This window comes from Rhineura floridana, chromosome 19 (assembly GCF_030035675.1).
Source record: "Rhineura floridana isolate rRhiFlo1 chromosome 19, rRhiFlo1.hap2, whole genome shotgun sequence".
NCBI classification, from domain to species: Eukaryota; Metazoa; Chordata; class Lepidosauria; order Squamata; family Rhineuridae; genus Rhineura; species Rhineura floridana.
In genome coordinates this window covers 15,416,864-15,444,331 of record NC_084498.1, presented here as the reverse complement: position 1 = coordinate 15,444,331, position 27,468 = coordinate 15,416,864, and the positions used below count along the sequence as shown (strand labels likewise).

Genomic DNA, 27,468 nt, shown 5'->3' with positions numbered 1-27,468 from the left:
TTCAATAACGAAAGGAAAGCTTTATTACACAATCTTTCACCAAGGGAAGTTGTTTCAAAAAAATCATTCCAACGTAAAATATTCTGCAAAAATATCATCCTTCTTGCCAAAAAGCCCTCGGACTTGTTGGAATTCCAGCGGGATGTCTTTAGCTTCCTTTTTTATATCCCTATCAAAGATCTGGTGTGGTGGGGAGGGGGGGAGAGAATGAAAATGAATGTCAGTTTTATGCAGTTTGGTTCACCTATATTGTGGCTGCCGTTCCCTCCCTACACTCTCTCTTCCTCTCTCTCTTTATCTGGCTTTAATGTGTCCTTGAACTCTGACAACTCTTTGCTTGTCTAGATGGAGGATATGGAGAGGGGCGTGTTTATAGAATCTAGCCTACTGTACAAAGGTAAAATTTACATTCATTACTCCATCCACTTTTTTCCCTCTGGCTCCGCTCACCACTGGCACGTGGCCCTTGGAAGATTGCCCATATGGGAATGCGGCCCTCGGACTGAGAAGGTACCCCACCCCTGAAGTAAATAAATAAAACTTTGCTTCCCCTATTCCTAGTGATTCCACAAACAAAAATGCTAGACATGTGAATATTTTTTTTTGGGGGGGGGGGGGCTTAGACACACTGCTCTGCAATCACCTCTATTCACACATGGAACATTGTTTACCTCATAGGCAGTCAGCTCCAGGACTTCCGATAAGTCATCCTCCATCTCGGACAGTGGCGTGTTGATTGCGGCAGCGGCCTTGGCCACATCTGGGTGGTAATGGCTCTGCAGGGTCTGAGGCACCGAGAAGAACGGAACAAGCTGTCAGCTTAAGTCATGGCCACACTAAGAAGGCCCTGCCAAATTCCTGATGTCAGACAGTAGCTAAGAGTGCAAGCTGTGAAAGACCCCAGTTCAAAACTTAATTTCACCACAAACTCACACGGTGGTCTTAAGGAAGCCACTGTTTCCTCAGCCTCCACCTTCCCCACCTGCAAAATGGGTGTAACACTACAGGCCTACTTTACGGGGCTGTTGCAAGAATTCCCAAGATAATGTTTGTGACGTGCTTCAAAGGCCCTCTACAACTGCTAAGTATTATCATCATCATCAATTTTGTTTTGCAAATGACCACTGTTAATAACATAATTATCACCATCTCTGAATTCCTTTCCTCCTGACCTCATTCCCCTAAAGCATGTGTGATAATTTATTTTTTAACTATTTCTACAGCTAGTTTAATATTGTAAGCCACTTTACAAAGGCTTTTATTCCTCCTGAAAATGGTCTGTAAGTTAATTAATTTCTGTACTTGTCTCACATGCAAGCACACACTCGTGCAGCCCAGGATAACACTTCATTAATCTGATGAAGTGGACTCTAAGTCCAGGAAAGTGTGTGCTGTAATAAACTGGTTAGTCTTTAAGGTGCCACAAGACTCACTGTACTTTCTGCTGCAACAGAATTCCTTCTGGGAATTATTAAATTAAAATGCGCTTAACGGTGTGACTTGACGCTACAGACCAAGTGCATGTGACGATCATAGGCGGCCAGGGTTGCCAACTGACCACAAAATGGAAAACACAACACAAAAATCCTGACCGGGTCTGGTCTTGTACCGAGAACAGCAGCTTAATTCTCAAAAATGTCTGCAGGGGACACTTTTTTTTTTATCAGCAACCGCTAATATCTACAGCTCTAGCTGCTGCTAAAGGCAGCGCTGCAGGCCTGTGAAGAAGCTGGCAACAATGCACGCCACATGAGGATTTCTCAGAGTCTGATGCACTTATTTCGTTTGATCGTAACTGTATGTTTTGAAGCTTAATTTCATTTTATGACTCTTCTGTCCTCTCTAACAGCCGGCGCAGAACAGTGGTGTCTAAATCCCAAATTAACAGCAACAGCAAAGACAATGAGCTTTTAAATCACCATGGTGTAGCTCCCAGTCTCCTGACACCAGCCTGCAGGAAGACATGGAAACGACACCGTTTCCAGACCCCAACGAGATGCATGCCATGTAGAAAGGGGAGGAGTCAGAGAAGGAGTGGAGAACCTCAGAGCCAGGGGCAGGATGCATCCCTCCAGACCTCTCTGCTTGGCCCTCGGAACCAAATAGGCCTCTCTGTTGGCCCTCCTTAAGCCACACCCCCTCTCCCCTAGCCAGGCCCCTTACTGGCCCCACTTCACACCCTGGGTATTTTTGTCTGCCTGGAACGCGTCCGTGAATTCTGATCATGCCTCTCGTTTTTCTGGCTGGAGGAGAAAGGGCTGTGTGACTGTATGCAGAAACTAGCCTGCTGCACAAAGGTAAACTTTACATTTGTGGCCCTGCCCACCACTGGAATGCGGCCCTTGGAAAGTTGCCCAAAAGGGAACTTGGACCTCCCCCACCTCTGTGTCAAAGAGATACTTCCTCCCCCCGCTCCGCCGCCATTTGCAACTGTCCGTGCCTCCCTAGGAAAGCCTTAGCTCTTTTCTACAACTTAAAATTCTGGACTGTTCCACTTCTGAGAGCAGGTATCGAGTCATTTTTATGAATGCTGCCCAATGTAAAGAGCTCTCTGCATGCAGAGCACATCAGGGACAGGACTACGTTAACAAATCCTCCCTGATGAGCGTGCTTTCTAGCTGCAGGTTTTTTTAAAAAAAATGTTAACAGGGAAAGCATACGAAAATGCAGGCCCACACCACACTCTGAAGTGCTACACACAATCCCGAATTCTGCTATTCCTTTCTACGCCATTTTTAGAACAGCACTTAAGATTCCTGCACATACTTGTATCTCCCAGAGGGAGCTCTCCAAAGCTCTGCTTTTCGAAGGCTCTTCTTCGCCCATCAAGTAGGGATCTTCTGACATTTCTGTAAGAAGACAGTGAAATGAAATGTTATGAGCAAAAATGTGGCAGGAGCCATCCCCAGGATACCTGGAACATTGCAAGAGCAATCAAAACAGAGAGATCACAAACCTTCCCTGCCCCAAACTCGTATTTCTGAGTAACCATAATTACACCCTGGTTGCTGGGAACTACCAGAGACTGAGCCTACAACCCTCAGCTCTGTATGTGGCTGCCCCTTGTGATGAGCCACCAGAACTGTAGCATCCTCCTGGGTGGTTAATTATTAACAGAATCAATAGAATGATGGCATCATACTGCTTTACATATATAGCGTAGAGAGGGCCTTAATCTCAGTGTTGTCATGGTAGTTTGCAAGGAGAATCAGACTACCAAGACAATTTGGCATGCATTTCATCTATGTCAGGGGTCACCAATGTGGCCCCCATGGGCACACTGGCAGTCTCTGAGGTCTTCCCCAAGACCTACTATGTAGCCTCTGAGGTCCCCCTGCAGGTGAGGGTGGTTATCTTTTTCTCCCATGAAAAGCACATCAAAAACAGAAGAGTCAACCAGCTCCAACAGGAGGAGTGGTGAATAAAATGTACGGAACTGGCACAAACAGGCAAGCTACCTGAGCTGAATCAAAGGAGAGAAGGTTAAGGAATGCTGATTTTGCTGAAAGATGGAACTGTTTTGTTGAATCATTGGAATGCAAGATACGGAAATGTAAGACTGGAAAGATACCTGTTTTTGTAAATATCAATCAATCAATGCTAAAAAAAGAGTATGTAGAGATGAAAGAGGAAGTTGGAAGAGTGACACTCTTTCCCACTTCCTCTTTGAGCTCTATGTGCTTTTCAAGGCTCAGAATAATTCTAATGGACCTGAATTTTATCCAGATCCCTTGGAAAGTGTGCATGAATGCTTTCTCTCTTTCTGGCTGGGAGGGCAGGCGCTGATGTTGGGGGAAAAGGGAGAGAAGTGACCAGAGGGGGAGATGCACCCAGCTAAAAAAAACCCACATGTGCCCATGGGGTCTATTTTATTTTAAAACATTTATATACGGCTTGATATTTCAAAAATCTCTAAGCAGTGCTCAAATGGGGTTCAGGAATCATGTGGATGTCCTGCAATTCTAGGCAGAGGCAAAGACACTGAGATAAAAGCCTGGGCCAACCTTTGAACCTCCAGAAGTGGCTCCAGAATGCACCTCCTTCCTCTCACCTGCAGGGCCTTCAGGCCTGTGGATAAGCACCTTGCAAGATGGATGCCTCCGAAAGAGGTTGCAGATGAAGGGGATGACTATCAGTAAGCCGTCTGGCGGTGCTGTGAGGGCCAGACGAGCAAGTCGCTTCGCAAAGGCTGCCACCAGGTACGCTGGCAAGTGCCTATCGTAAGACAGGGGAGAGGAAACGATGGCATGTCTCTCTTGGAAGCAACTCAAAAAGGGGGCACCATAACTGAAAAGACCCTCTGTCTTGTTTTCACTGAGTCAAGGCACTCAGAGAAGGGCCTCTGAAGATCTTAATACTCAGGCACTCAATTCCGCAAACGTGCAGATCTGATAATTTACATAATTTAAACAGGCTGCAGACTCCAACTTCCCTTGCTGCAGAATTTTTTTCTTCCCTCCCCCTGCCCCCTAAGCACAGCAGCTGTCTGCTAAATGCTTATTGTAATTTCTTTTTAATTCATGTTGCAGAAAACCAAACTTTTCAAAGCACTCCAGCACCTAAAAACAAGGTAAATCAAGTGAGGTTGGATTGTTTTTTTGCACATTTAAAACCCACTGAAAAGAAATCCTCAAAGCCATCTCATTTATTTCTCACTGCTGGAGAAAATGAGAAAGGGTTTCTGAGGGTTAGGCCAGGCTTTTCGAACAGTCAAAGGGGGAATGAGCCGTCAGCCTACTTGATCAAAGCCCAAGTGAAAGGGAGACAAAGAGGCTTGTGGCATTTTCATCAAACGTGTACTTACGAAGATGACAAAAATAAATCCAATGAACGGAAAAATCTGGCACGGTATCTCACGTGGAAGATGGATGGGTCTAGAAGACTGTAGAGCTTCTTGTAAAAATCCGGATATTCCCTAGGCAGAGAGACCAAAGGAGACAAACAGCCTTGCTGAACCCTTTTTCATGTCTGAATGATTACTGGCTCCAAAAATTGTGAAAACTCTCATTTAACACAGTGACTGCATTTGCACGTGTCACCAGACCATGGTTTAGTGTTACATGTGCAAGCAGTGACGAGACCGAGCAAAAGTGGCAATCTGTCCTGAGTGAGCCAAAGTGGCTCTTTGGATCGAAGCTAATCTCCTAAAAAAAAAAAAAAATCTCTACGCCTACCGGGCCATCTTCAAGGCTCTTGAGTTAATATACAATGTCTTGAACAAGTTAGGTCCATGATACCTTAAGGACCATTTGAGCCTTTATATTCCAGCTCAATCACTGAAATCATCTGGAGGAGCTCTGCTAGTGTTAGAGAGGCCCAACTGGCCTCCACTAAGAATGTGGGCATTCCGTGTTGCTGGTCCCATGCTGTGGAGCGCTCCTCCAGCAGAGATTAGGCAGGCATCCTCACTTTTGACTTCCAGGCATCTCTTAAAGACCTTTTTATGCTGACTGGCCTATGCAGCTGTTCAAACTTTCTCGAGTTTAATCATTTTAATGATTTGCATTGTTTTGTGTTTTATTTATTGTGCCTGTATGTATTGCTGTGCACCACCTTGGTATTGGCCCCTTCAGAGGACTCGGAAGAAGAGGAAGCGGCAGAGTTGGCAGACCCAGGAGAAGGAACTAGTGGAACCCCTGAGGACACAACTCTGGCTCTTCCCCAGCTGGAGAATGTCCAGGACCTGGCTGAAGCCCCTCAATCGGATTCTGGGCATGAACAGGAGGCTCCCCTACCCCCTGCAGAAAGGAGATGCCAGCGAGCAGCACAGCAACGAAGGAAGAGGTCAGGTCATTTAAGAACAAGCAGCTCTGAGCAGCTGGGAGACTAATCACGGGCATCTGGCTTAGGGAGTCTGTTAGAAAAGGCAGTTCGTGGCTGCAGCAGACTGCTGACTACAACGTCGGCTGTGACCCCTCGCTGTTACTAGCCTCTAGACCTTCGGACTTGACCCCTGGCTTTCTGAACTCTGCTTCCCTACCTGGATGACGCTCTTGGACACTGCTACTGGTTAGTTTGTCAAGCCTTTCTTCTGCCAGCCGGCCTTCATTATCTGCCTGGCCTTTACTGATTTATTGCCAGCTAACTGCCGGCTGCTTCGTTGCTGCCCAGCCCCCAGCCCTGAAGCTGACAGTATTTTATATGAGCTGGTGGTATATACACATTTTTATAAATAAATCATAAATAAATGGGAGTCTATTTGGCATCAATAATAGATTAGTCAAGTGCTGTTATGTTACAACCATAGGATTCTGCTATGGTCTCGGTGTTCTATTCACCAAGCACAGGAGAGTTAACACACACAGACAACACTCACACACAAATTTAAATTGATACCACAGACTTAAGAGTCATCTTGTCAGGACCAAAGCTAACGCAGGGCCGAGTTTCAATTTTTACAAGGCATCATCACCGAAGAGTGTCTTTTGACCTGCAATCCTTACATGGTTACTCGGTCTTAGGGCTGGGCTCACACACATGCACATTTATCACACAGGAACCACAACACGAAGCATTGACCGACACGTGTGGCTAAGAGTGAGCCATCCCCAGGGCTGGCATCACAGACTGGAACTGTTGGGCAACTGCTGAGCCCATGCTCCAGCAAGGGGCCCACTGCAAATTCCTGGAGCAGCAACGGGGAACTGTTTCCCAGCCTGAAGGCTGCAATCTCTTCTGGGCAACACTCCAAGAACCACAGGCCAGTGGTGGGCAGGGCGAGAGGTGAACGTGGGCAGATCAATGAATGTAAATTTTACTTTTGTACAACACGCTAATTTCTACACATACACTCTCTATATCCTCCATCTGGACCTGGAGGATGGGGAAGGATGTGTGTGTGTAAACCTCTTACATTGCCCACTGTATATTAAGAGTTACATGTGTTTCTCCCACTGTTGGCATGTGGCCCCTGGAAGATTCCCCATGAGACAATGTGGCCCTTAGGCTGAAAAGGTTTCCCCATCCCTGTTTTAAGCCAAATCTGCATAAAAAGGGGGGGAAAGATATTGTAACGGCAAAAATCCCACTGCCTGTTGGCCTCAGGTGATGTCTGTGTGTCAGAAGAGGAGCCATTTTAGAAGGACCATCGCTCCCTCTTCATCACCTTCCAAATGCTCCTACTGCAGGAAAGGCAAGGAGAGAGGGGGGACATGCTTTTGAACACCACCTCAACCCCACTGTGAAAAGCTCCCTGAATGTCATTGAACTAGCAAGAGCGGTCTGTGCCAGGAGCGAGGAACCTGCGGCCCTCGAGATGTCGCTGAACTACAACTCTCATAATCCTTGGCCATTGGCCATGCTTGATGGTGCTGATGGGAGTTGTAGTTCAGCAAACATCTGGCAGTCCACAGGTTCCCCACACCTGGTCTATGCACTCATCCTAAACTCCTAATTAGAGATATGTGAATTGTAAAAGCTAAACCATTTGGAAGCAGGATCCAAGCACATTTTGTTCTTAATTGGGATCTGATGGTATGATGAGCCCCTAGCCTATTGTGGCGTTCACCTTTTAGTAGGGTGGGGTAAGATTCGTCCTTTTTATAATATGACAGGATGAACACTTTCAGTAAATCATGTTGTTTTATTCATTTTGATGTTTGTTTTGAACTTTTATAGTTGTATGGTGGTTACATTTTATGTAGTAGGTGACAAATAAATGCAGTAATAGTACCAACAGTTAAAACATACAATTGGCAAGTTTCAGACGGCTCAAATTTCAGGGAGCAGGAGGAACTTACAGATTGTGATGCAGAATCAGGACGAACAATCCATTTAAAGCGAGAAGGCTGATTGCTCCACCTGAGAGAAGAATTGATTTGTTTACTTAAAAGCACTTCTAAACAGCTTAATATTTAACAAAACTCTCTAGGCAGTATACAAAAACAAAACAGTACAATAAAGAAGAGACAGACCAAAACAACATGATTATAAAAACAGAACTTCAGTACTAACAAGGTCCAACCATTTGGGCAAAAACATGCATCTCAGCAAGACATCCTAAGCAACTGAAGGATGATGCTTCATATTGAGCAGAGGCAAGGGCATTCCAGAGTGCAGGAGCAATGTGGAATATGCCTGGTTTTGGGGATCACCACCCGGCGATATTTTCCAGGGTGTGGTGCCATCAGTAAAATTTCCCGACATGATATAAGCATTCCTACGGATCTATACAGCATTAGAGTGCTAGACACGTAAAGGCTGGACTACCAAAGATTCAGGATGCAGAACAGACAAGAAAACAGCAATGGTTATCAAAGGCACTAAAAGCACAATCTTGCACATACAGTAATATCTCAGTTAACAAAGTAAATGTGTTCCTGGACGTTACTTCTTTAACAGAAACGTTGGTACCAGAGGTAGGAATAACATGGAAAGAGTAGGGATAGGTTCCTACACTTGCTCATAGATGGTGGAGGCAGCTTCAACAGGGGCTTTAAAGGGCGCCTACCCAGCACCCCCTCCCCCTCTGAAACGTATTGGATCCTTCCCACCCCAGCCCTGGGAGAAAGCAAGAGATCTCTCTAATGCAAAGCAAACACACGGGCTTATCAGTTTCCCCTCAACAAAGCAAAGGCACAGACCTGAAAGTTTATCCACAGCAAAGCAAAGACAAAGTTTATCCATAGCAAAGCAAAAACACAGGTTAGTTAGTTTCAGCTTAAAGCAAAGGCACACGCCTATCCCTTTGCTGATAGCAAAGCTGGTCAGTTTCACCTTTAAAAAAGCCTTGGTTCAAAGGCGCTTCATTCCTGGAGGATTTGTTAACTGAGGTATTGCTGTATTTATTTGGAAGTAAGGCCCCTAATATGTTCAATGGGGCTTATTCCCAAGTAAGTGTGCGTAGGGCTGCCCTCTTAAAAGTTCTCCAGACTAGTTATAAGCATGTTTAATTCCTGCAGGAGGAAAGGTTCTTTGGGAAGGAATGGGGGGAAATTTGATAAAATAATCTAACAGGATGTTTTGCAAAATGGCATTGCAGGGGTTTATAGGAACTGGGTTCTTAACTCATAAGCAGGACTGCATGCACGCATGGCCTTTGTACTAGCAAAACAAATCTTAAAATGCTGCTACCCATATTAGGTTATTCACATCGTCAGCAGCATATATTTGGTAAAGTGGCATAAATCCTGGTTCTGTCAGTTGTGTGTAAGTCCAGACCAAGGGCAGATTCAGGCAGTCAGACCTTTCTCTACCAAGTGACACAGTCCCTCCCAGCTATCACAGTCCCAGGCCCGAAAGTTAAAGCTATGCATTATTATTTAACAAATGTCCATTCCCACCTTCCCTCCTCCTCTTCAAGCTAACAACTACATTCTGAGACTTCCCAGGAGGATCCCTCCGCCTGTGCAGCTCTGAGACGGGCTCCCGTCTTGGATGAAACTTTTTCAGTTTTAAATCCAGTCAGAAGGGTCTTTTTTGACTGGGGATAATTTCTTCCGGATAAGGAAGAAACGTGAGATTTCCCACACAGCTTTGTTGTGATTGTTGGAGACTGGAATTCATCAGAATTGTCTGTGAAAGAAGGTCTTCCAGCAGCTCGGACGGAGCGAGGATTTCTAGCTAAGCTCAGCTGAATAAGTGACCCGTTTTTTTTTTCTTTAAAGAAAGACGGACTAACAGGCAAGCATTCTCCTGTCTACGCTTTATTACTTTCTTATCTATACAGCTAAAGAGATTTGTCAAAGGAACAGCAATTAAGAAAACCTGGGTGAGCCAAAAATTTCCTTCTCTTTTACTCACTGAACTAAGGGGGAAGAAAATAAAAATAGCCTATCTTTTTTTTATTGCAAAAAGCTGACATGGAAAATAGCATTATAAAGATTACAACGGATGAGGGGTTTCTGATTGGAAGAGAAAGGAAAAATCTTTTTGATTTATAAGACTTTTGTGTAATATATGTATGGGACTATTTTCTCTGATCTACTTTTTTTTGACGAATCTGCTCATTCCTTCTGCTACTAGTTATTTGGACGCTGTGAACCAAAGCTGTTTTTGCATTTCTGGGCATATAAGAGATAAAGGCTGTCTAGAGTGTGACGTCAGTTGGTTTGAAAGATTAACTACTTTGTAACTGGATAAAGAAATAAACTGCTCTTTGCTTGGGACATTGAAAATTGAAGGAGTTTTGTTCCTTTGGCTTTAAGAATGACAATTAAGAAGATCATGGATGTACAAGAAGGGACTTTATCTTTAGACATGTTTCAGAAAATAATGAATGGGATTAAGTCAATAAAACAAGAACTGAGAAATAATAGTCAAGCGTTGAGAATTGAATTTGACGAAATGAGACAGGAGCTGAAAGAAATTCAGGATTCTATGAGAAAGGAGAATAAAGATAGATCTGGAAAACCAAAAAAGGATGAAAGAGAAATTAAAGGCAAGGTTCAAACTATGGAGATTGGATTAAATATGGACATGGAAAAAGATTTGGATTTCCTGGCTGTGATGGATCCTGGAGATAAATATTACGGTTTGGAACTCAGCGCTGTCCCTTTTTCAATAATTTTTATTCAGATTTTCATAAAACATACAAGACGAAATCATAAAACATTCAAAGACAAAGAACAAAATCAAAAATAGTTAAACAAAAAAAAAACAAAAAACAAAAAAAAACAAAAATAAAAAATAAAGAGTAAAATATTGACTTCCCATTTGTCAAAGATCAAATCAGTTATAAGTCTATAATATATAACAATCCTGTCTCTTAAGTCATATTATAAAATCACTTTCCTCCAGTAGTTATCTTACTTAATCATCAAATCTCATAAACATTACTTTATTCTTTCCACAAAAAGTCAAAGAGAGGTTTCAATTCTTTAAGAAATATATCTATCAATTTTTTTTTCCAGATAAGCATATCGATTAATCCATCTCATTACTAATTATGATAATCTTATTGTCATAACCATAGTCAAAATAAACATTTCAATTAATCCATCACATCAGAATCTGTTAGGTTCAGTAATTTCAGTAGCCATTGTTCTATTATCCCTATTAGTTCCATTTTCCATCTTCCATCTTCAGTAGTCTTGTTAAGTCCAGTAATTTCAGTATCCAATCTTCCATTATCAGTATTCCATAATAATCTTGCTGTCAAAGCCATAGTCATATAGTAAGAGTCTGATGGGAATTACCTCTATCCCAAATATTTTCTTGCCATCCATTCTAAATAGGTTGCTGAAATACTGCTGTAAAATCATATCTCTGTTCTTTTTTTCAAAATACACTGGGTCATCTCTTGAAAGTTTTTCCATTGTCACATGGCTGCAGTTAATTCCATAGATTTTCTCTATAATGGGCTCCATCACATCATTCCAGTCCAGAAGATTATCCATGCCATTGATAACTTTATCTCTAGAATCTTCATTAATTTCTTCAGAGATAACATTGAGTTCCAAACAATAGATTTTATTTCTAAAGTCCATAGACTCCAAATCTTTTTCCTGTTCCACGTTTGTTCCAATCTCCGGGGTCTCCTCTCTCACAGGGACCCCTGTTCCAGTCTCCAGGGTCTCCTCTCTCACAGGGACCCCTGTTCCAGTCTCCAGGGTCCTAAAGTCCATAGACTCCAAATCTTTTTCCTGTTCCACGTTTGTTCCAATCTCCGGGGTCTCCTCTCTCACAGGGACCCCTTCCAGGGTCACCTCTCTCACAGGGACCCCTATATCTTTAATCTCCTGCGTCATTTTACTCAATTCAATTTTCAGCTCCTTACAACCCTGTCGCAGGTTTTGTTTCGTTATCTCAATCTCATCCATTATTTTCTGAAACATAGTTATTTCCAGATTCTCAGCCACTTTCTTAATTGCCATTTTAAAAGAAAAATATAGGAAAACCACTTCTTATTTCAGCAACAATTGGGTTAATACTCCAAACTTGATGACATCACAGTATAAACAAAGCAGACAGCCTTATCTCTCCATGCTTAAGTAAACAAAATGCAGTTCCCAGGATCGAAACAATTAATGGCGGTCGTCAGAAAACAGATTCGTCAAAATAAAATAGACCAAAAAGAGAGTAGTCTCAGACAATATAATATTCTTCAAAATAAAAATCTGGAATAGAAATCCCTCTTCTGTGTATATCTTTAGAATGCAAATCCAGGACAGCTTTTTGCAACAAAAACAGAGATAAGCTATTAATTAGTGAGTAGCAGAGAGAAGTTATGGCTCCCCAGTGAGATGTCAAAAACCGATCAATCTGGCAAATCTCTTTAAAACAGCAACAATTTAAGTCAAGTAAAAGAAAAATATAGAAAGAAGGGTGCTTGCCTGTTAGTGCGTTCTCTCTTAGAAGATAAGATGAACGTTCGCTTTATCAGATAGAGCTTGTTGTTGAAAATCCGTCCCACCTTCGTCGGCTGGACCTCGTCCCATAAATTAATGAGATCTGGTCGTCCCAACAAAAATAGGCTTTGAGGTTAATCTCTTCGTTTCTCCCTACCCGGGAGAAGTTTAATCAGTCAAAAAAAAAAAAAAACTGACTGATATATCTGAATAAGCTTCTTTTGAGGCAGGAGCCCGTCTCAAAAGCAGGCACAGGCTAAGTCACCCTTCCCGGAAGTCCCGGAACTCAGCGCTGTCCCTGAAGGAATTGAAGAGATTGGAGATAAAGATATTATCGGTTCAAAAAAAATTCGTGGACTGGAAGGATTTGATGGAACTTGAAATGGAGAAAGTTAACAGATTTAATCCCTGTTTTGTGTCAATGGAAAAATCTTCAAGAGATATGCTAGTGTATCATGTAAAAAAGAGGAACAGAGATGCGGCTTTGCAACAATACTTCAGCGATACGTTCGGAATTGATGGCAAGAAAATATCTGTGATAAAGGAAATTCCTATCAGACTCTTATTATATGACTATGACAGCAAGATTATTGGGTGCGTGAAGATGGAAGATGGAACCAATATGGATAATGGAAGAAGAGCGATTTGAAATTACTGGACTTAGTAGACTTGATGAGTTGGATTAATTGACATGTTTATTTAGAAAAAAAATTGATGGACATATATCTCAAGGATTGGAAACTTCTCTTTGACTTTTTGTGGAAGAATAAAATGATATGATGTTAATGAGATTTGAAACCAATTAAGATAACCGCTGGAGGAAGGTGATTTTATAATCTATTAAGAGACAGGCTTGTTATATATTATAGATTTATAGCTGAACTATGACAAATCGGAAGTCAATATTTTTATATATTTTTTTTCTTGTTGTGTTAGTTATTGATTTGTGTTTTTTCTTTTTGTATTGTTTTGGTTTTGAAAATTTGAATAAAAATTAATTGGAAAAAAAAAAAAAGCTAACAACTACATTCTGCACTAGCTGCAGCTTCCAGACCATCTCCAAAGGCAGCCCCACGTTGAGTGTACTGCAGTAGTCCAGTTGGGAGCATGGACAAGCAAAGCCAGGCTAGGTCTGGGTCAGGGCTGGATGGGTGACCACACAAGAGGCCCACGTCTTTGACTTCCATGACAGAAGAGAGACAGGCAAGACTGCACGAATGGTATGCCAGAGACCCTCCCAAAGTCCTGGCCAGGAGTGCAAAAAACCCAGCTACCAGCCTAGACCCTTGTGGCCTCTGCAGCCACAGGTTGGCCACCTACGATTTACCCTAATGCTCACATGGTCCACAGCTGGCCGGCCAGTTCAACGCCACCCTTCCCAAACCCCCCACGGAATGCCATCTCTCTACCCACCTACGTCGTAGGCGACCGTCAGGAAGTCTATCATGAGGGTTGGTTCATTCATATGAGGTAGGATGGAATCATGCAGTATTACCAGCACTTTTTTGTAGAGGCTGCCGGGTAGCTGGGAAGAGAGAAAACAGATAGTCACAGTCAAACAAATTTCTTTCAGGCATGGCCTGATCCTCCCCCATCAGAGCTGCCAATTTGAACAGAACACCGAGCCTATCAGGATGCAGCAGGGAGAGAGGGGAGAAGCAGAGCCGCTCCATCGGTTGATGACAAGTCAACTCCATCAGGCTCCCTGATCCCTCAAAGAACATTTAACAGCAGTCATTCCATCAGGCTGCAGCAGGAGGAGAGAAGAGCCTTTTCCAACGGCTCTGCTGGAAGACCAACAACCTTTGGCTCCTCCTCTCCTTGAACTGTTTCTATTTCATCTTCTCTTTCTAAAGAACGTTCGAACTACATACAGGCGCCTGAGTTTGCTTCCCCCTCCCTCTTCCCTCCCAAATCTTTTTTTCTTTTGTGTCGTCTCTTTTAGAGTGCCAACCCGAGCGGCAGGGACTCTCGCGTTGTTTTAGCGCTGTACGCCGCTCTGGATGCCATCTTTGGGGTAAAACGACTTGAATGAAAACATTTTGTTTTTAGTGTAAAATTAAAGCAAAAACCCTCAATGACATCAAGCCACTCACCTTGTGCTTGAGAAATCCGAGCCACATCCTCTCAAAAGCCCGCCGGTGCTCCTAAAGACAGAGAGAAGAAATGAGACTCTGCAGTAACCCTCTTGCATTTGTCAGGCTTCTGCAGGTTCACATGGGAAAGCACATCACACAACATGGCACTTCGTAGAGTAAGCATAGCAGTCTTCACATTTATGTCCCAGGCGACCCTGGGGGAGCCGTGGAAGCTTACTGGGGGCTCCTCAGAGAGAGGATCCATGATAGCAAGCGCCTCTGCCATTTTATCAGTCTTCCCCAGCAATGTGCAACCATAGAAAGAGCATTCCGGAACACCAGAGAAGATTCCAGAATGTTCCAGAGATGCATTTGCAACAGAGTTTCTACAGCAGGCACTCAGGGGTTTGCTGGGAAATGAATCTATACAGAGCATGTTCCCTGAAGGAAGAAAGTTTGAAAGTGGCTGGTCTAGAGCTCCGTTCCGCCAGAGACACATGGCCACCGCAGCTGTTTTCACGAAGGGAGCCTATGCTTTGGAGTCTGCCCTGAGGATGCAGTCTTTCGTAGAAGTTACGGCTGTGTGTTGATTTGCTCTTAGCTGAATAAAATGCCAGTCCCTGCTCTCCTCCTCAGGGGATGTAATTGTGTGTGCAGGAGAGAAAGCCTGAACCTAACCGTACGAGGTCATCCTGAGTATAAGCGAGGAGTAAGGAGAAACAACCTTGTACACCTCCTTCAGTACTTTGAAGGCAGAAATGGAGAAATTTGATGAAATAAAATAACCTCAAAAGTACCATCATAATCACTTATATTTCCGATGTTCAGGCTGCTAGTGCCGTTCCTTATGTACCCCACTTATTTGTTTACAAAACATCTATCTCGCTCTTCATCACAAATGATCTCAGGATGGGTCACAGTCAACCAAACACACTCAATACAGGCATACCCCGCTTAAAGTCGCCTCACTTAAAGTCGCCTCGCTATAAAGTAGATGCTCCATACTCCACCATACCCCGCTTAAAGTACGGGCGCTTTGCAATAACGGACACTGTATTGGCATGACGCCGCTGCCATCTAGTGGTGATTGCGTGCAGTACAAGTGAAGGTAATTGCTTCACTTTAAGTACATTTTCACTTAAAGTACACTCTCCGGTCCCATTGCGTACGTTAAAGCGGGGTATGCCTGTAAAATCCCTCAGTAAATCGTTAAAGCCACATGGACGTGTATAAACTTTGCCCTGAAGTCATCTACTCTTTATAATCAAATCAGTATATCAATTCCCAGCCAAAGCTTCAAGGAAGGTCCGTTGCAGTTGTCACCTACCAGTAACTAAGAATGTCTGCTGTGTTGATGCACAAGTTATGCTATTAGTCTGTTCACGGCAGGTTGTATCCAACCCAGTTAGTCATGCCTACTCATTATGAATGAGTCTTTTTATTTATTTATTATTTGATTTATATCCCGCCCTTCCTCCGAGCAGTCTTTTCTGAGTAGGACTGATATTTGCTACAACCCAGAGTCTGCATTGTTTTGGGGTGGGGGTTTTTTTTGGGTGGCATCTAAATTTTTATGCAGTTTTCATAGTTTTCACTAAACAGTTATTATTTATTAGATTCGTTTGCTGCTTGTTATCTGATGGTCTCATTCGCGTTGTCTAAGTTCGTAACTGATTGGTCCCTACTGATGACGTTTTTAACACCACTTAGAGACAATTGTCATTTTTTGTCCAAACAAAAAACCAACAAGCCAACAAAGGAAAAGAAGGCTTTCCCTGAGGTGTGACCTAGTCATTTATGCAATGTTTAATGGCATATCTGCAGAAATTGTTTTATTGGTTTCTTTTAGAGTCTGTAGGATCGATTTTATGGTTTATTTCATTTTTAATCTTGTTGCACATTACATCGGAGCGGCTTATAAATTTGTAAAATAACACAAAGAAGAGATAACAGTTGGGAAAGCAGCTGGTGAAAACTCAGTTACACTCACAGTAGGCCCAAATGGAGTTTATGGAGCTAACTAAGGGCACAATCTGCTTCCTGGATAGGCCGGGGTGAGAGGCTGCTGGATGCTGTGTAGCTGGAGGAGGAGAAAGGGTGCTAGTGTCGCTGGGCTCCGCCGGCAGGAGTCCCGTCCCCTGAGCACAGCCATAGCGCTGCTGGGGAACTCCACCACCACCCAGGCCAGCCGGCTCAGCAAAGACCAGTGCAAGTAAAGCCGGAGGAAGGCCTGAAAAAGGGGTATGTCGGGGGCAGAACTGAGGGGAGAAGGACTTCCACTGCATCCTGAGCCTGTTTGGCTCAGTCCTGCAGCCCTCCATCCCGGCAGCCGAAATGCCGGGAACAGGGGTGGTGGAAGGAAACATGCATTTCATTACCTTCCACCGCGCCCTGCGAGCACAGTCAGCATCCTCTCCTCTGAGCAGTTCCTGAGGGGCAGCTGGATGTGGCGGCCCCTTCTGCCGGCTCCACTCCTGCCAGCCTCCTCTGGGTTGGATCGCTCTGTTGGTCACGTCCATTAATTTCGTTGGGTCTACCTCTGAGTAGGACTTCCAAACCTCAGAGGGCTGACTGAGCTGCAAAAAGGTGAATCCTGCCCCTTCAATCGGGATGCAGGGCTGGGTTTGGTATGGACACTGCCTTGGTCACTGCTTTTGACCTATAAAAAGTTCTTTACAGCTCAGGACCCCAGTATTTTCTGGAATGCTTCTCCCGATATGAAACTACCCAGACCCTTAGATCTTCTTCTGAGGCCCTTCTCCAGGTCCCCTCTCTGAGGGAGGCCCAGAGGGTGGTGACAAGTGAGAGAGCCTTTCCACTCGTGGCTCCCCATCTGTGGAATATGCTCCCCGGTAAGGTCTGCCTGGCACCTTCATTTGACATCTTTTTGGAACAAGGTAAAGTCTTATCTTCTTGCCCAGGCATTTCACAGACTAAGATGATGTTGTCTGTATTAGCGTGCTGCCAAAGCTTTCTGTGGCTGTATGGGGGTAGTTGTAGTTTTGTTTTGTTTTTATGGTGTGATTTATTTACGTTGGTTTTTAACAACGTTGTAAGTTGCTTGGAGACCTTTGGGTAACAAGCACCTAATAAATCTAATAAATCTAAATCTAGTAGTAGTAGTAATAATAATAATAATAATAATTCAGAGAGCAGCTGTAAACCAAGGGTAGCCAACATGGCACACTCCAGCTCACATCATCCCTGACACTAGCTGGGGCTGATGGGAGCTGTGATGCTCCCAAGAGACTTATGGACTACATTGGCCAACACCAAGTCCTAAGACTAAGCAGGACAAATAAAACCACAACATTCCACTCAGTGATCCAAAAAAATATATACCTTCAGCTTTGAGACGTTCCATTCTTCCTGGTTGGCTGTTTTTGTGGACAGAGGAAAAGAGAAAAATATTCAGCTAAAGAAAGGCAAAGGGCAACCAAGCATATTAGGCAGGAACCACACCTCAGCGGTAAAGCACATGCAATGCCTGCAGAAGACACCCGATTCATTCCCCAGCATCTCCACTTGAAAAGGTCTCGGGGAGAAGGTGATGGAACATAAGAACATAAGAAGAGCTTGCTGCATTAGGCCAGTGGCGCATCGAGCCCAGCATCCTATTCTCATAGTGGCCAACTAGATGCCTATGAGAAGCCAACCAGCAGGACCTGAACGCTACAGCACTCTCCCCTCCTGCGGTTTCCCGCGACTGGTATGGAAATGACCGAAACGACCCTGTGCCTGATGCCAGAGCAGACAATACTGGTTTAGATAGACAAAGAGTGTTGACACTCGCTAACAGCTATTAGGAACATCCTGCCACGTCAGAGCAGACAAAAAGAGGCTTGATGGTGAGGGAGCATCATGCCATTTCCGTACGGTCACATTTGCGTACATTTTGTTAGCATGTGCAATATTTTGTACTGAGTATTCCGACTTAGAGTGTGCGTGTATTTGTAAACACACATATACATACATACATATCTACAGAATTTTGGCCCCGGGGAAGGTATTCTCTGGTGGCCCCTACGCTGTGGCATTCCCTGTCCGCTGAGTTGTACCTGGCACCATTACATAGTTTTTGTGGCATGGTGAAGATATACCTCGTTACCCTGGCCTCTGACACTTGAGATATCCATATCTATATGTTTATGACCCATCCGATTGGTTTGATTGTAATCTGGTTTAACTGTTTTTAATCTCGTATTTTTAAATTGTTGTCATCTACCTCTTGGTGAGGAGTGGGTGGGCAGGAACACATCAAACCGCCTGCAGATAATAGGCTGAAACGCGTTGGGTTTTATCTATAATAAAAGTTCCTATTTTCCAGCATCTTGGTCTTTGACCCCTTTTTTGGTTTCTCTTTTGGATGCTAGCCACCCCCTGCTTTTTCCTTTTAGGGAGAGCAACATCTTGCAGCCCAGGTGGGGCTAACTCTTATAGGGCTATAAAAGGGGTCAGTTCCTGCTCTTTCCTTGGTGGAGAAACTGCAGAGCGCTGTGGTCCCCAGCGCAGAGTCTGGCGTCCAGCCTTGCAGCAGGTTTGATGGAAGCGGGGCAAGAGCAATTCCCGTTGGGTTCTTTTGTTTGCATTCCAAAGGGAAGGTAGAATGAGGGTCCTCCAGCCGGCTAGGCTTGCCTACCTTCACCTGTGCCCTTCTCTGCCTAACTTCCTTCCGTTGTAAACCGATACGCTCAGGGAAGCTGACTTACCCCTCCTTCGTCTTCTTCTTTGACCGTCGGAGGAGACAGGAGACATCTCTGTCTTTGCTCTCTCTCCTGAGCCATGAGGGCAATACCCAAGTCTTGGCATTGCGCCTCCAACTTAGTTAGAACTAGGTATGCCTTTCCTACCTACTATATATTTCTATAAATAAAGTAGCTTTTCTTATTTTAGTAAGTCTTAAGTCTCTGTGATCTCAACGCAGGGCAAAAGCCTGCTTCTCAGGTAAATGCACACACTGGCACGCACGCAAGCTCAGACCGCTGAATCACTCTCTATAGACATGTTTCCATAACAAGCTTGACCCTCGCCTTGCCGTGCGTCCAGCCTGAACCTCACTTTGTCCTACTACCCTGGCTGAGCACTGCTGCGCTGCAGAGCGGGACAGCCCGGAAGAGCCGCTGAGCCCTTTTAGAGAGCCAGGGGCTTCAAGGTGTTCCTAGTCCTCATGCAAACAAGATTCAAACAAGCAGCGATGCCATTTCACTCACTGTTCCTCACTAGGAAGTTTTTCATCTCGCTCTCTTTGCTCGGCATGGGAATAGATGAAATGAGGGCAAATGCGTTCTTCTGGTAAACTGGAAGTGGCACCTGGGGAAGGGAGAAAAACGCACATTGATTTTGATATGGAGGTGATGGGTGAGTCTGTCCCCCCGCCCCCCACCACTCTGGCAAAGATAACAAGCACCAATAAGCAAGGTTGTAACGCTTTTCTTCGCAGACAGCAAAATGTCCCTCCTAATGTTGAATGGAACTAGCAAAAATATTTCTCACTATTTTGTTTTATGGAGCGCTCACATTTTTACCTGACCTTTGGCTGGAATTTTTTTATAGTCTATTTTAAGAATGGGCATTTCTATTCAGGGTGGTATTCAATGCTAGTCCTACTTGGAGTCGACCCGCTGAAGCTAATAGGCATGACTAATAGGTTCATTAATTTCAGTGGGTCTACTCTGAGTAGGACTTAGTGGAACACAGCCCTCTGTAATTGGTTTTGTACGTGCAAAGAAGCCACTTTGCCAATTAAGCTTTACACAAATTAAATAATAGGAACAATCGCCATCATAATCATACTACTACTGTTGCTTTTGAATCATTTTTTCCTAATACAATTATCCAAGCTGCAATTTTTCTCGTTTTTGTAAACCACTTAGAGGTTTCCTATCATCAAGCAGCATATAGATTGTTGTTTTGTAAAAAAGGATCCATATATTCCAGGACTTGAGGGGTGGCACTCTACCTCTGCAGACAGAGATCCCTTACAGTCCAACCTCTCGCATTCCTGTCAATGACAGCCAGGCCACCCACTGTCCAGAATACGGGACAAATCTGGATCTCACCATAACTTTACCCCCAAGGGCAGCACCTTACTTTTCTCCAAAGGAGTGAAGGGTGAAGAATCACCGACAAAGGGGAAAGGTAAAAGCCACTGATTTAAGGGCTGCAGCTGCTCCTGAAGACAGCAGCCTTTGGGAACTGAGCTGACCCTTATCTGAATAGCTTTGCCTCCTTTGCATGGGTCCATCCTGGGTTCAACTTATTGGCCGTAGTCAGGGGAATTTCCCGGTACCTTTTTGGCCTTCTCCATAACACTGCCGATGTTTTCAGCCACTGACTTCATGATAAAGAACCGGACGTCGTCGTGTTCCAAGTATTCTTGGAAGCGAGAAATAAGGAGCGAAGAATTCTCTTCTGTCGGAATTAAGCTGTCCACAACCAACTAGGGAAAAAAAGAAACCAAGGAAAGGAAGTTAGGAGCTCGGAGGGCGTGGTCAGCAGAACCATCATAGCACCCACGTATTCCCAGTGAATGCCACTCCCCTGACTTCCTTGAAGCAATTTCCCTTTGCCAGTTTCAAAGGCAGTATGTCTTTGAATGGCATGTCCTACAGATACAAGCAGCGAAGCAAGGCCATCGTCTTCGTACACGCTCACGAATCTCCCAGAGCATCCGGATGGCCCTTGGTCTACTCCACGAGGCAAGTCTCATCCTGTACATGAGGGATGGGGAACTTGCATCCCTCCACTTTCTCATAACAGTAGAACTTGGGGACATCCAATGGAGCTGAACGTTGGACGACTCGGGGCACACAAAACAGAGAAATTCTTCGCAGAGCTTGGGAAAGTTACTTTTTTAAACTACAACTCCCATCAGCCCCAGCCAGCATGGCCACTGGATTGGGCTGATGGGAGTTGTAGTTCCAAAAAGTAGCTTTTCCAAGCTCTGCGTTCTTCGCACAACGCAGAGTCACACTATGGAATTTGCTCCCACCAGAGGCAGTGATGGCCACCAACGTGGATGGCTTTAAAAGTGGATGAGGCAAATTCATGGAGGAGATAGAATTTTGGTGGCTATATTACCTTCGGTATCAAAGGCAGTTTACCTCTGAATGTCAGTGGCCTGGGCATAGCAATGATGGAGAACTACTGCCCTTACGTCCTTGCTTGTGGGCTTCCTAGGGGCATCTGGTCAGCCGCTTTGGGATACAGGGTGCTGGACCAAATTGGCTTTTGCCCTGATCCTTCTCCTCCTTCTCCTCCGAACAGAGCACACCCACTACCCCAAAAGTCTACAACAGGAATTTGCGCAACTTACTTTTAAAAGCTCCCGTGGGAAATTAAATCTCCATTCATTCTTAACCAGAGGGTGCTTTGCTTCCAATTCTACAAATTTCATCAGGGTACAGAGAGCGGATTCCTTTAAATAAAGTGAGTGGCGGGGTAGGGGAAGAGAGAGGCAAGTTTCAAATGCAACAAACCACTTTAAGCAATGTTTCCTTCACACATTCTTTCAGAACACTGTAGGGCTTTCAGTGTCCCGGGCACTAATATTAAAATGGGACACAGACTCGCTGGAATCGTTTGTACGAGGAAACGAAAGCGGGGGGGGGAGGCCATCTTAAATCCCCTGCCTCCGTATGAGGGTCAGTCTTAAAAGTCAGCCTAAGTGTCAGACTCAGCCAAAGACTCCTGCCGCCGTATGAGGATCTATCTTAAGACTTCTTTTTCCCCAAAGGACCAGGGTATTCTTCTCAGAATATCCAGCAGAATAGAAACCTATCTGTAACAACTGATTTTCATCCTTTGTTCTGGCAGCCTCACTGCCATGATGTACATGTGTTCCATGTACATTGAAGGATGTACACATGCAAGAAGGGACCCTGATCGGGCCAGGATCCCTCCTCACATGGAGGAGCTCTCTGTGTGTAATATCAGCATGCATGTACAATGCTTCCAATTTATTTTCTTATTTACAGCATTTATACCCTGCCCGTTAGCCAAAAAGGCTGTCAGAGCAGATTAGAGTAGGGCCCAACTCATATTGCAGGTTACGTCCCAGACCCGCCGAAAAGCGGAACTCATTCAATAGGATGGTGCCCGATGCCTGAAAAACGTGGAACAAGTGCCGTATGAGTGGGGCCTTACTCTAATTGAACGCTGTATTAGCGAAACGCCAAAAAGCGGGGCCCTACTGGACAGTCCTTGTTTTCAGGCTCATAAACTGAAAGATGCAACGCACCGGGGGGGGAGGAAAGGGCAAAGCAAGAGCAAGGGCAAGTCTTTAGCTGCAGTTCTTAAAAGTCACAGCTGATGTCAGTAGCAGGTCTGTCTGCCTTGATAAAGAGCTATCCCTCCCCAGAAGTGCTCTGCCCCCCCCGATCAGATCCATCAGCAGATCAAGTGACCGTGTCCAGGCGAGGGGGACAGAGCCGCTCCTGCCAGACAGCCTGATTCTTGATAACAGTAAGAGGGGACTTGTTGGAGCTGCCCTTCCTCCTCACCAGAGTCAGCTGCAATTCTGGTGGTCACTGAGGGGGCAGGGAAAGCCTGCATGGTCCCCTCTAAGGGATCGATCTCCACGTAGAGAGGATCATGTCGCCAACCCGCCCGCCCTCTAACAAACTCACTTGGACTTGGAAAGATTTGTGGCCCATCAGCTCTCCCAGACAATTGGCGCAACTGTTGTACCGATGCCGCATCCAAATTTTGTATTTGTCTTCTGCGCTGTAGCCCTCTGGAAAAAAGACAAAAAGTGATGCAGGGCCAGCAGGGGGCTGGAGAAGACACTGGCATGATCAACAGATTTCTTCCAGGGCTGGCTGGTTTCAAGTAACATTATTCAGCTGATGATGGGGTAGCAGCAATCCTGTTTTGTTAAGAATTATTTTGTTTTTTAGTGCTGCTAAACACTTTTTGAGTGTTTTTTCTCATGGGTATTATAAGTTTTCCATCTATCTGCACTTTCCGGAAACAACTGAAGGTATTTTTTATCCCAACAGGCTTTCCCAGCTGCATGAATGGCTTTCTGCTATGGCTTCATATTTTGCATGGATTTGTCTTTTAAATATATCTATTTTTCCCTATTGTTTTTAATCTGTATTTTAGCTGTGCTTATACACCACCTTGAGATGCTTATGCAGAAGGTATTTAAATAATAAATAATGAATTTGAGAATCCTCTAATGATTCATATTTTTCAGCTCATAGATACCATTATTCAAAATCTACTTAATAAGGTTCACGTGATTTTATTACTGTATTTTATTTGCTTAATTGTCAATAGTAATTACATAGTTATCTATTTAGTAACATTTATGCGATATTATTATTGTATTTTCACTTTGATCATAAAGCGTTTCAGGAGTTTCTCAGTAGGAAGTGATGCAGCAAAATATTGCAGTATAGAGTGCTGCTGTTCAGGGCTCTACCCACTCTGTGCCATTTCCCCCCCCTGCACAATATTATGGCTCCCCCCTCATAGTCAGTATTCAATGGTCCCTGAGCATGCTCAGTCCTCACTGAGATGCTTATTTACTTATATCCCCCCTTTCCTCCACGGAGTTCAAGGTAGCATACAAACACGATTTCCCCCTCCCGATTTTACAACAACCCTGTGAGGTAGGCTACGCTGAGAGATAGTGACTAGCCCAAGGCCACCCAGTAAGCTTCACGGCTGAGCAGGGATTTGAACCCTGGCCTCCCATATCCCAGTCTGACACTCTAACCATTACACCACACTGACTTCGGAGTAAAAAATAATTTTTCCTAATAATTTTTCATTCCTCTGGAAGCTTTAGGGTCCTCCCCAGCTTGCTGGTACCTTCCTCATGTGCAAGGAAGTGCCGTTTTGACTACCTAAATACTGGCACACACATCTGAACATTAAAAATAGAGGGACAGCTGGTTTTCCACAAGAAGGTCAAAACTGCAATGCCACTCCCACATTTCTTCCCAGCCAGCTTCTTGCACAGATGTTCATCCTTACCTTGCAGAGACTGCTCTTCTGGAGGCAGCTTCCCCACAAAGAGCTCTCCTCGCTCAAGCAAGGCCCCAAAGAGGCGGCTGCAGGTCCGGATGGAGCACAAGACAATCTCCTTCTGTTCAGCCTGTAGGGGAATGGGAACAAGGATTTGGGGTGAGGGAGACAGAAGCGTGTAATAAAAATCTGGAGAAAAGGCTGGTTTAACCATTTATTTTATTTTATTATTAAATGTATATCCCACTCTTCCTCCCGAAGGTGGCCAAGGTGGCAAACGAAGCAATTGTAAAAAAAACCCCCAAATTAAAAGCATTCTAAAAACAATTACAGTTAAAGCATTCTAAAAAACAGTGGCAGGTAAAAGCATTCTAAAAACATCTGCAAATAAAAACAAGCTTCTGTTCAGTGTTACCCAGATTCACACGAAGCACTCTGTAGCATAATCTTCTCAACTGAAAAAGAGAGCATAAGAGACCTAGATAAAGCTTACATTTGCATATGGGGCTGTGGTTACTGCACATGCTCAGGAATACCCTGATCCTTCTGATTACTAAGGCTGCAATCCAATATTTCTACGCAGAATTAAGCTCTATTAGGTTCAATGGGACTTACTCCCAGGTAACTGTGTATTAGATTGCAGCCTAACCATGTTTTTTACATTCTTAAGTGGTGGAATTAACCTACATTTCACACCATCTTTATACCTTAAAAGCCATAGGCAATAAACTCTGCATATGATCAGAGGCAACTCTCCCCCTCCTCTTTCCTACCACTGCTTGGCATTCCAAGAAGTCATTGGGCCTCTATCCGACCAAATCTTGCAACCCTAAACACATTTAATAGGAAGCAAGCCCCACTGATATCTCAGTGAAGCTTCCTTCTGAGTAAGCATGCATTGATTTATGCTGTTAAAGCCACCGTGTGCACTCTGCACATGCTGCTGGCAGTCCTGGCATCCCAAAGGTGCCTCTAAAACGATAAATGTAGAGTTGCAAGAGATGCAGAAAAGGGCAATCAGAATGATCATCGGGCCGGAACAACTCCACATTAAATGAAGCTGAATGGTGGGAGATTCAGGACAGTCAAAAGAAACTATTCCTTCACACAGAGCATAGTTAAACTATGAAATTCACTCCCATAGGAGGCAGTGATGGCCACCAACTTGGATGGCTTGAAAAGAGGATTAGGCAAATTTATGGAGAAAAAAGCTACCAATTGTGGCCATTGATGTGTTCCAAGACTAAAGTAATGACAACAGAAGATTTATGTAACTTTACAGTTGACAACGAGGACACTGAACTTGTCAAGGATTATCAATACCTTGGCACAGTCATTAACCAAAATGGAAACAATAGTCAAGAAATCAGAAGGCTAGGACTGGGTAGGGTAGCTGTGAGAGAACTAGAAAAGGTCCTCAAATGCAATGATGTATCACTGAACACCAAAGTCAGGATCATTCAGACCATGGTATTCCCGATCTCTATGTATGGATGTGAAAGTTGGACAGTGAAAAAAGCTGATAAGAGAAAAATCAACTCATTTGAAATGTAGTGCTGGAGGAGAGCTTTGCACATACCATGGACTGTGAAATAGACAAAAAATTGGGTGGCAGAACAAATTAAACCAGAACTACCATTAGAAGCTAAAATGATGAAACTGAGGTTATCATGCTTTGAACACATCATGAGAAGACATGATTCACTAGAAAAGACAATAATGCTGGGGAAAACAGAAGGGAGTAGAAAAAGAGGAAGGCCAAACAAGAGATGGATTGATTCTATAAAGGAAGCCACAGACGTGAACTTACAAGATTTGAACAGGGTGGTTCACCACAGATGCTGTTGGAGGTCGCTTTTTCACAGGGTCACCATAACTCGTGATCGACTTGAAGGCACATAAAAACCTTGATATGCTTAATACCAGTTGCTGTTTTTCTGGGGAGAGCTTCCCACTGGGCATCTGGTCGGCCACTATGAGAACAGGATGCTGGACCAGATTGGCCACTGGCCTGATCCAGCAGGGCTCTTGTTATGTTCGCAGGATGTGCTAAGGGCAGTATGTGTGGGGGGGGAGAGAGAGGAGTTCAAACCTGCCCAAGGCTGCGATCTGGAACACATTTACTAGGGAGTAAGCCTCACTGAGCTCAACGGGGTCTTAACATTTTGAGAAAGCGCACAGAGGGTCAGAGCACCTGAAAATCCAAGCTACAGAGAGAGTGGCGTCCGACCGAGGCGAAAGAGGCACAGGCGCTCTGCACACGCCCCTCTCCTCTCTTGTTCGCTGCTCGCGGCTGCCGGCATTCCAAAGAGGTACCGGGGCGTTCGGCCGCCCCAGTGCGCGCATCGCGCTTACCTGTAGGAGCTCCAGGATCTCGAAGACGCGGTTGGCGCTGCTCCGGCTGCCCAGCACGGCCTCTAGGGAGGCCCCTAGCGTGGCTTCGGCGGCGGAGGCCTCTGCTCTGGGGTCCGCCATGGCTTTTTGCTGGCCTCTCTTGCCCTGGATCGGTCACCCACGTGCGCGGAAGGAAAACCCGGCCAGGCACCGCCTTTCAGGCCCGATCCTCCCCCTGGAGCCAGCTCAGCTCCGCCTTCCCCCCCCCCCACTCTGTTTTCAGAGATCCTAGCCCTGCGAGAGGTGTTGTTCTTTTAAAATCACCATATTAATAAGCTCCCAGCCTTTTACATCGTACGTATGCTCTTGCAGGTTACAGACTGCGATCCTTGCCACGCAAGAGGGATTAAAAAAAAAGTCATTATGACTGATCATCATCCAGTTTTTTTAAACGCAACCTTAGACTTCGGACGTATTTCATTTACTCGGAAAGTAAGGTCCGCGGGGTTCAGTAGGGCTTACTGACTGGTAAATGCGCGCGCACGTGAAAGTAGGGCGCCCCAGCCAAAATGTACGAGGATCCGAGTTTCTCTCGTGACTTTAAAAAACAAGAAAAAAAACGACAGTTGGAAGCTTTGAGTCTGCGACGATCCTAGGAAAAGTCGTGCACAATAGGAAATCGTGATCTAGACAAACTGTATTATACGTATAATTAAAGTCAAGTCAATGCTAACTCCATTGAATACATTTCAAAATAAAAGGCGGCATTTTTATAATTTTTTTGAGGCAGTTTG

General features: G+C 44.5%; 1 protein-coding gene across 2 annotated transcripts; it reads right to left on the bottom strand.

Moving 5' to 3' along the window:
* Positions 1 to 26,900, bottom strand: NOC4L (nucleolar complex associated 4 homolog). Of its 2 annotated transcripts, XM_061602951.1 has the most exons (16): positions 26,696 to 26,785; positions 24,756 to 24,795; positions 24,350 to 24,470; positions 22,993 to 23,099; positions 21,681 to 21,782; positions 20,655 to 20,804; positions 19,576 to 19,675; positions 17,708 to 17,742; positions 14,384 to 14,434; positions 13,701 to 13,812; positions 7,740 to 7,800; positions 4,805 to 4,915; positions 4,052 to 4,215; positions 2,767 to 2,849; positions 672 to 785; positions 1 to 180 (listed from the first exon to the last, which is right to left on the bottom strand). In XM_061602951.1, the coding sequence occupies exons 4-16, from the start codon at positions 23,062 to 23,064 to the stop codon at positions 64 to 66; spliced, it is 1,272 nt and encodes a 423-aa protein (XP_061458935.1). In that variant the 5' UTR covers positions 23,065 to 23,099; positions 24,350 to 24,470; positions 24,756 to 24,795; positions 26,696 to 26,785; the 3' UTR covers positions 1 to 63. The 2 variants fall into 2 exon arrangements, with proteins under 2 accessions (XP_061458935.1, XP_061458934.1); XM_061602950.1 differs by lacking the exon at positions 24,756 to 24,795 and having other exon boundaries at positions 26,696 to 26,900.
* Positions 26,901 to 27,468: the final 568 nt, after the last annotated feature.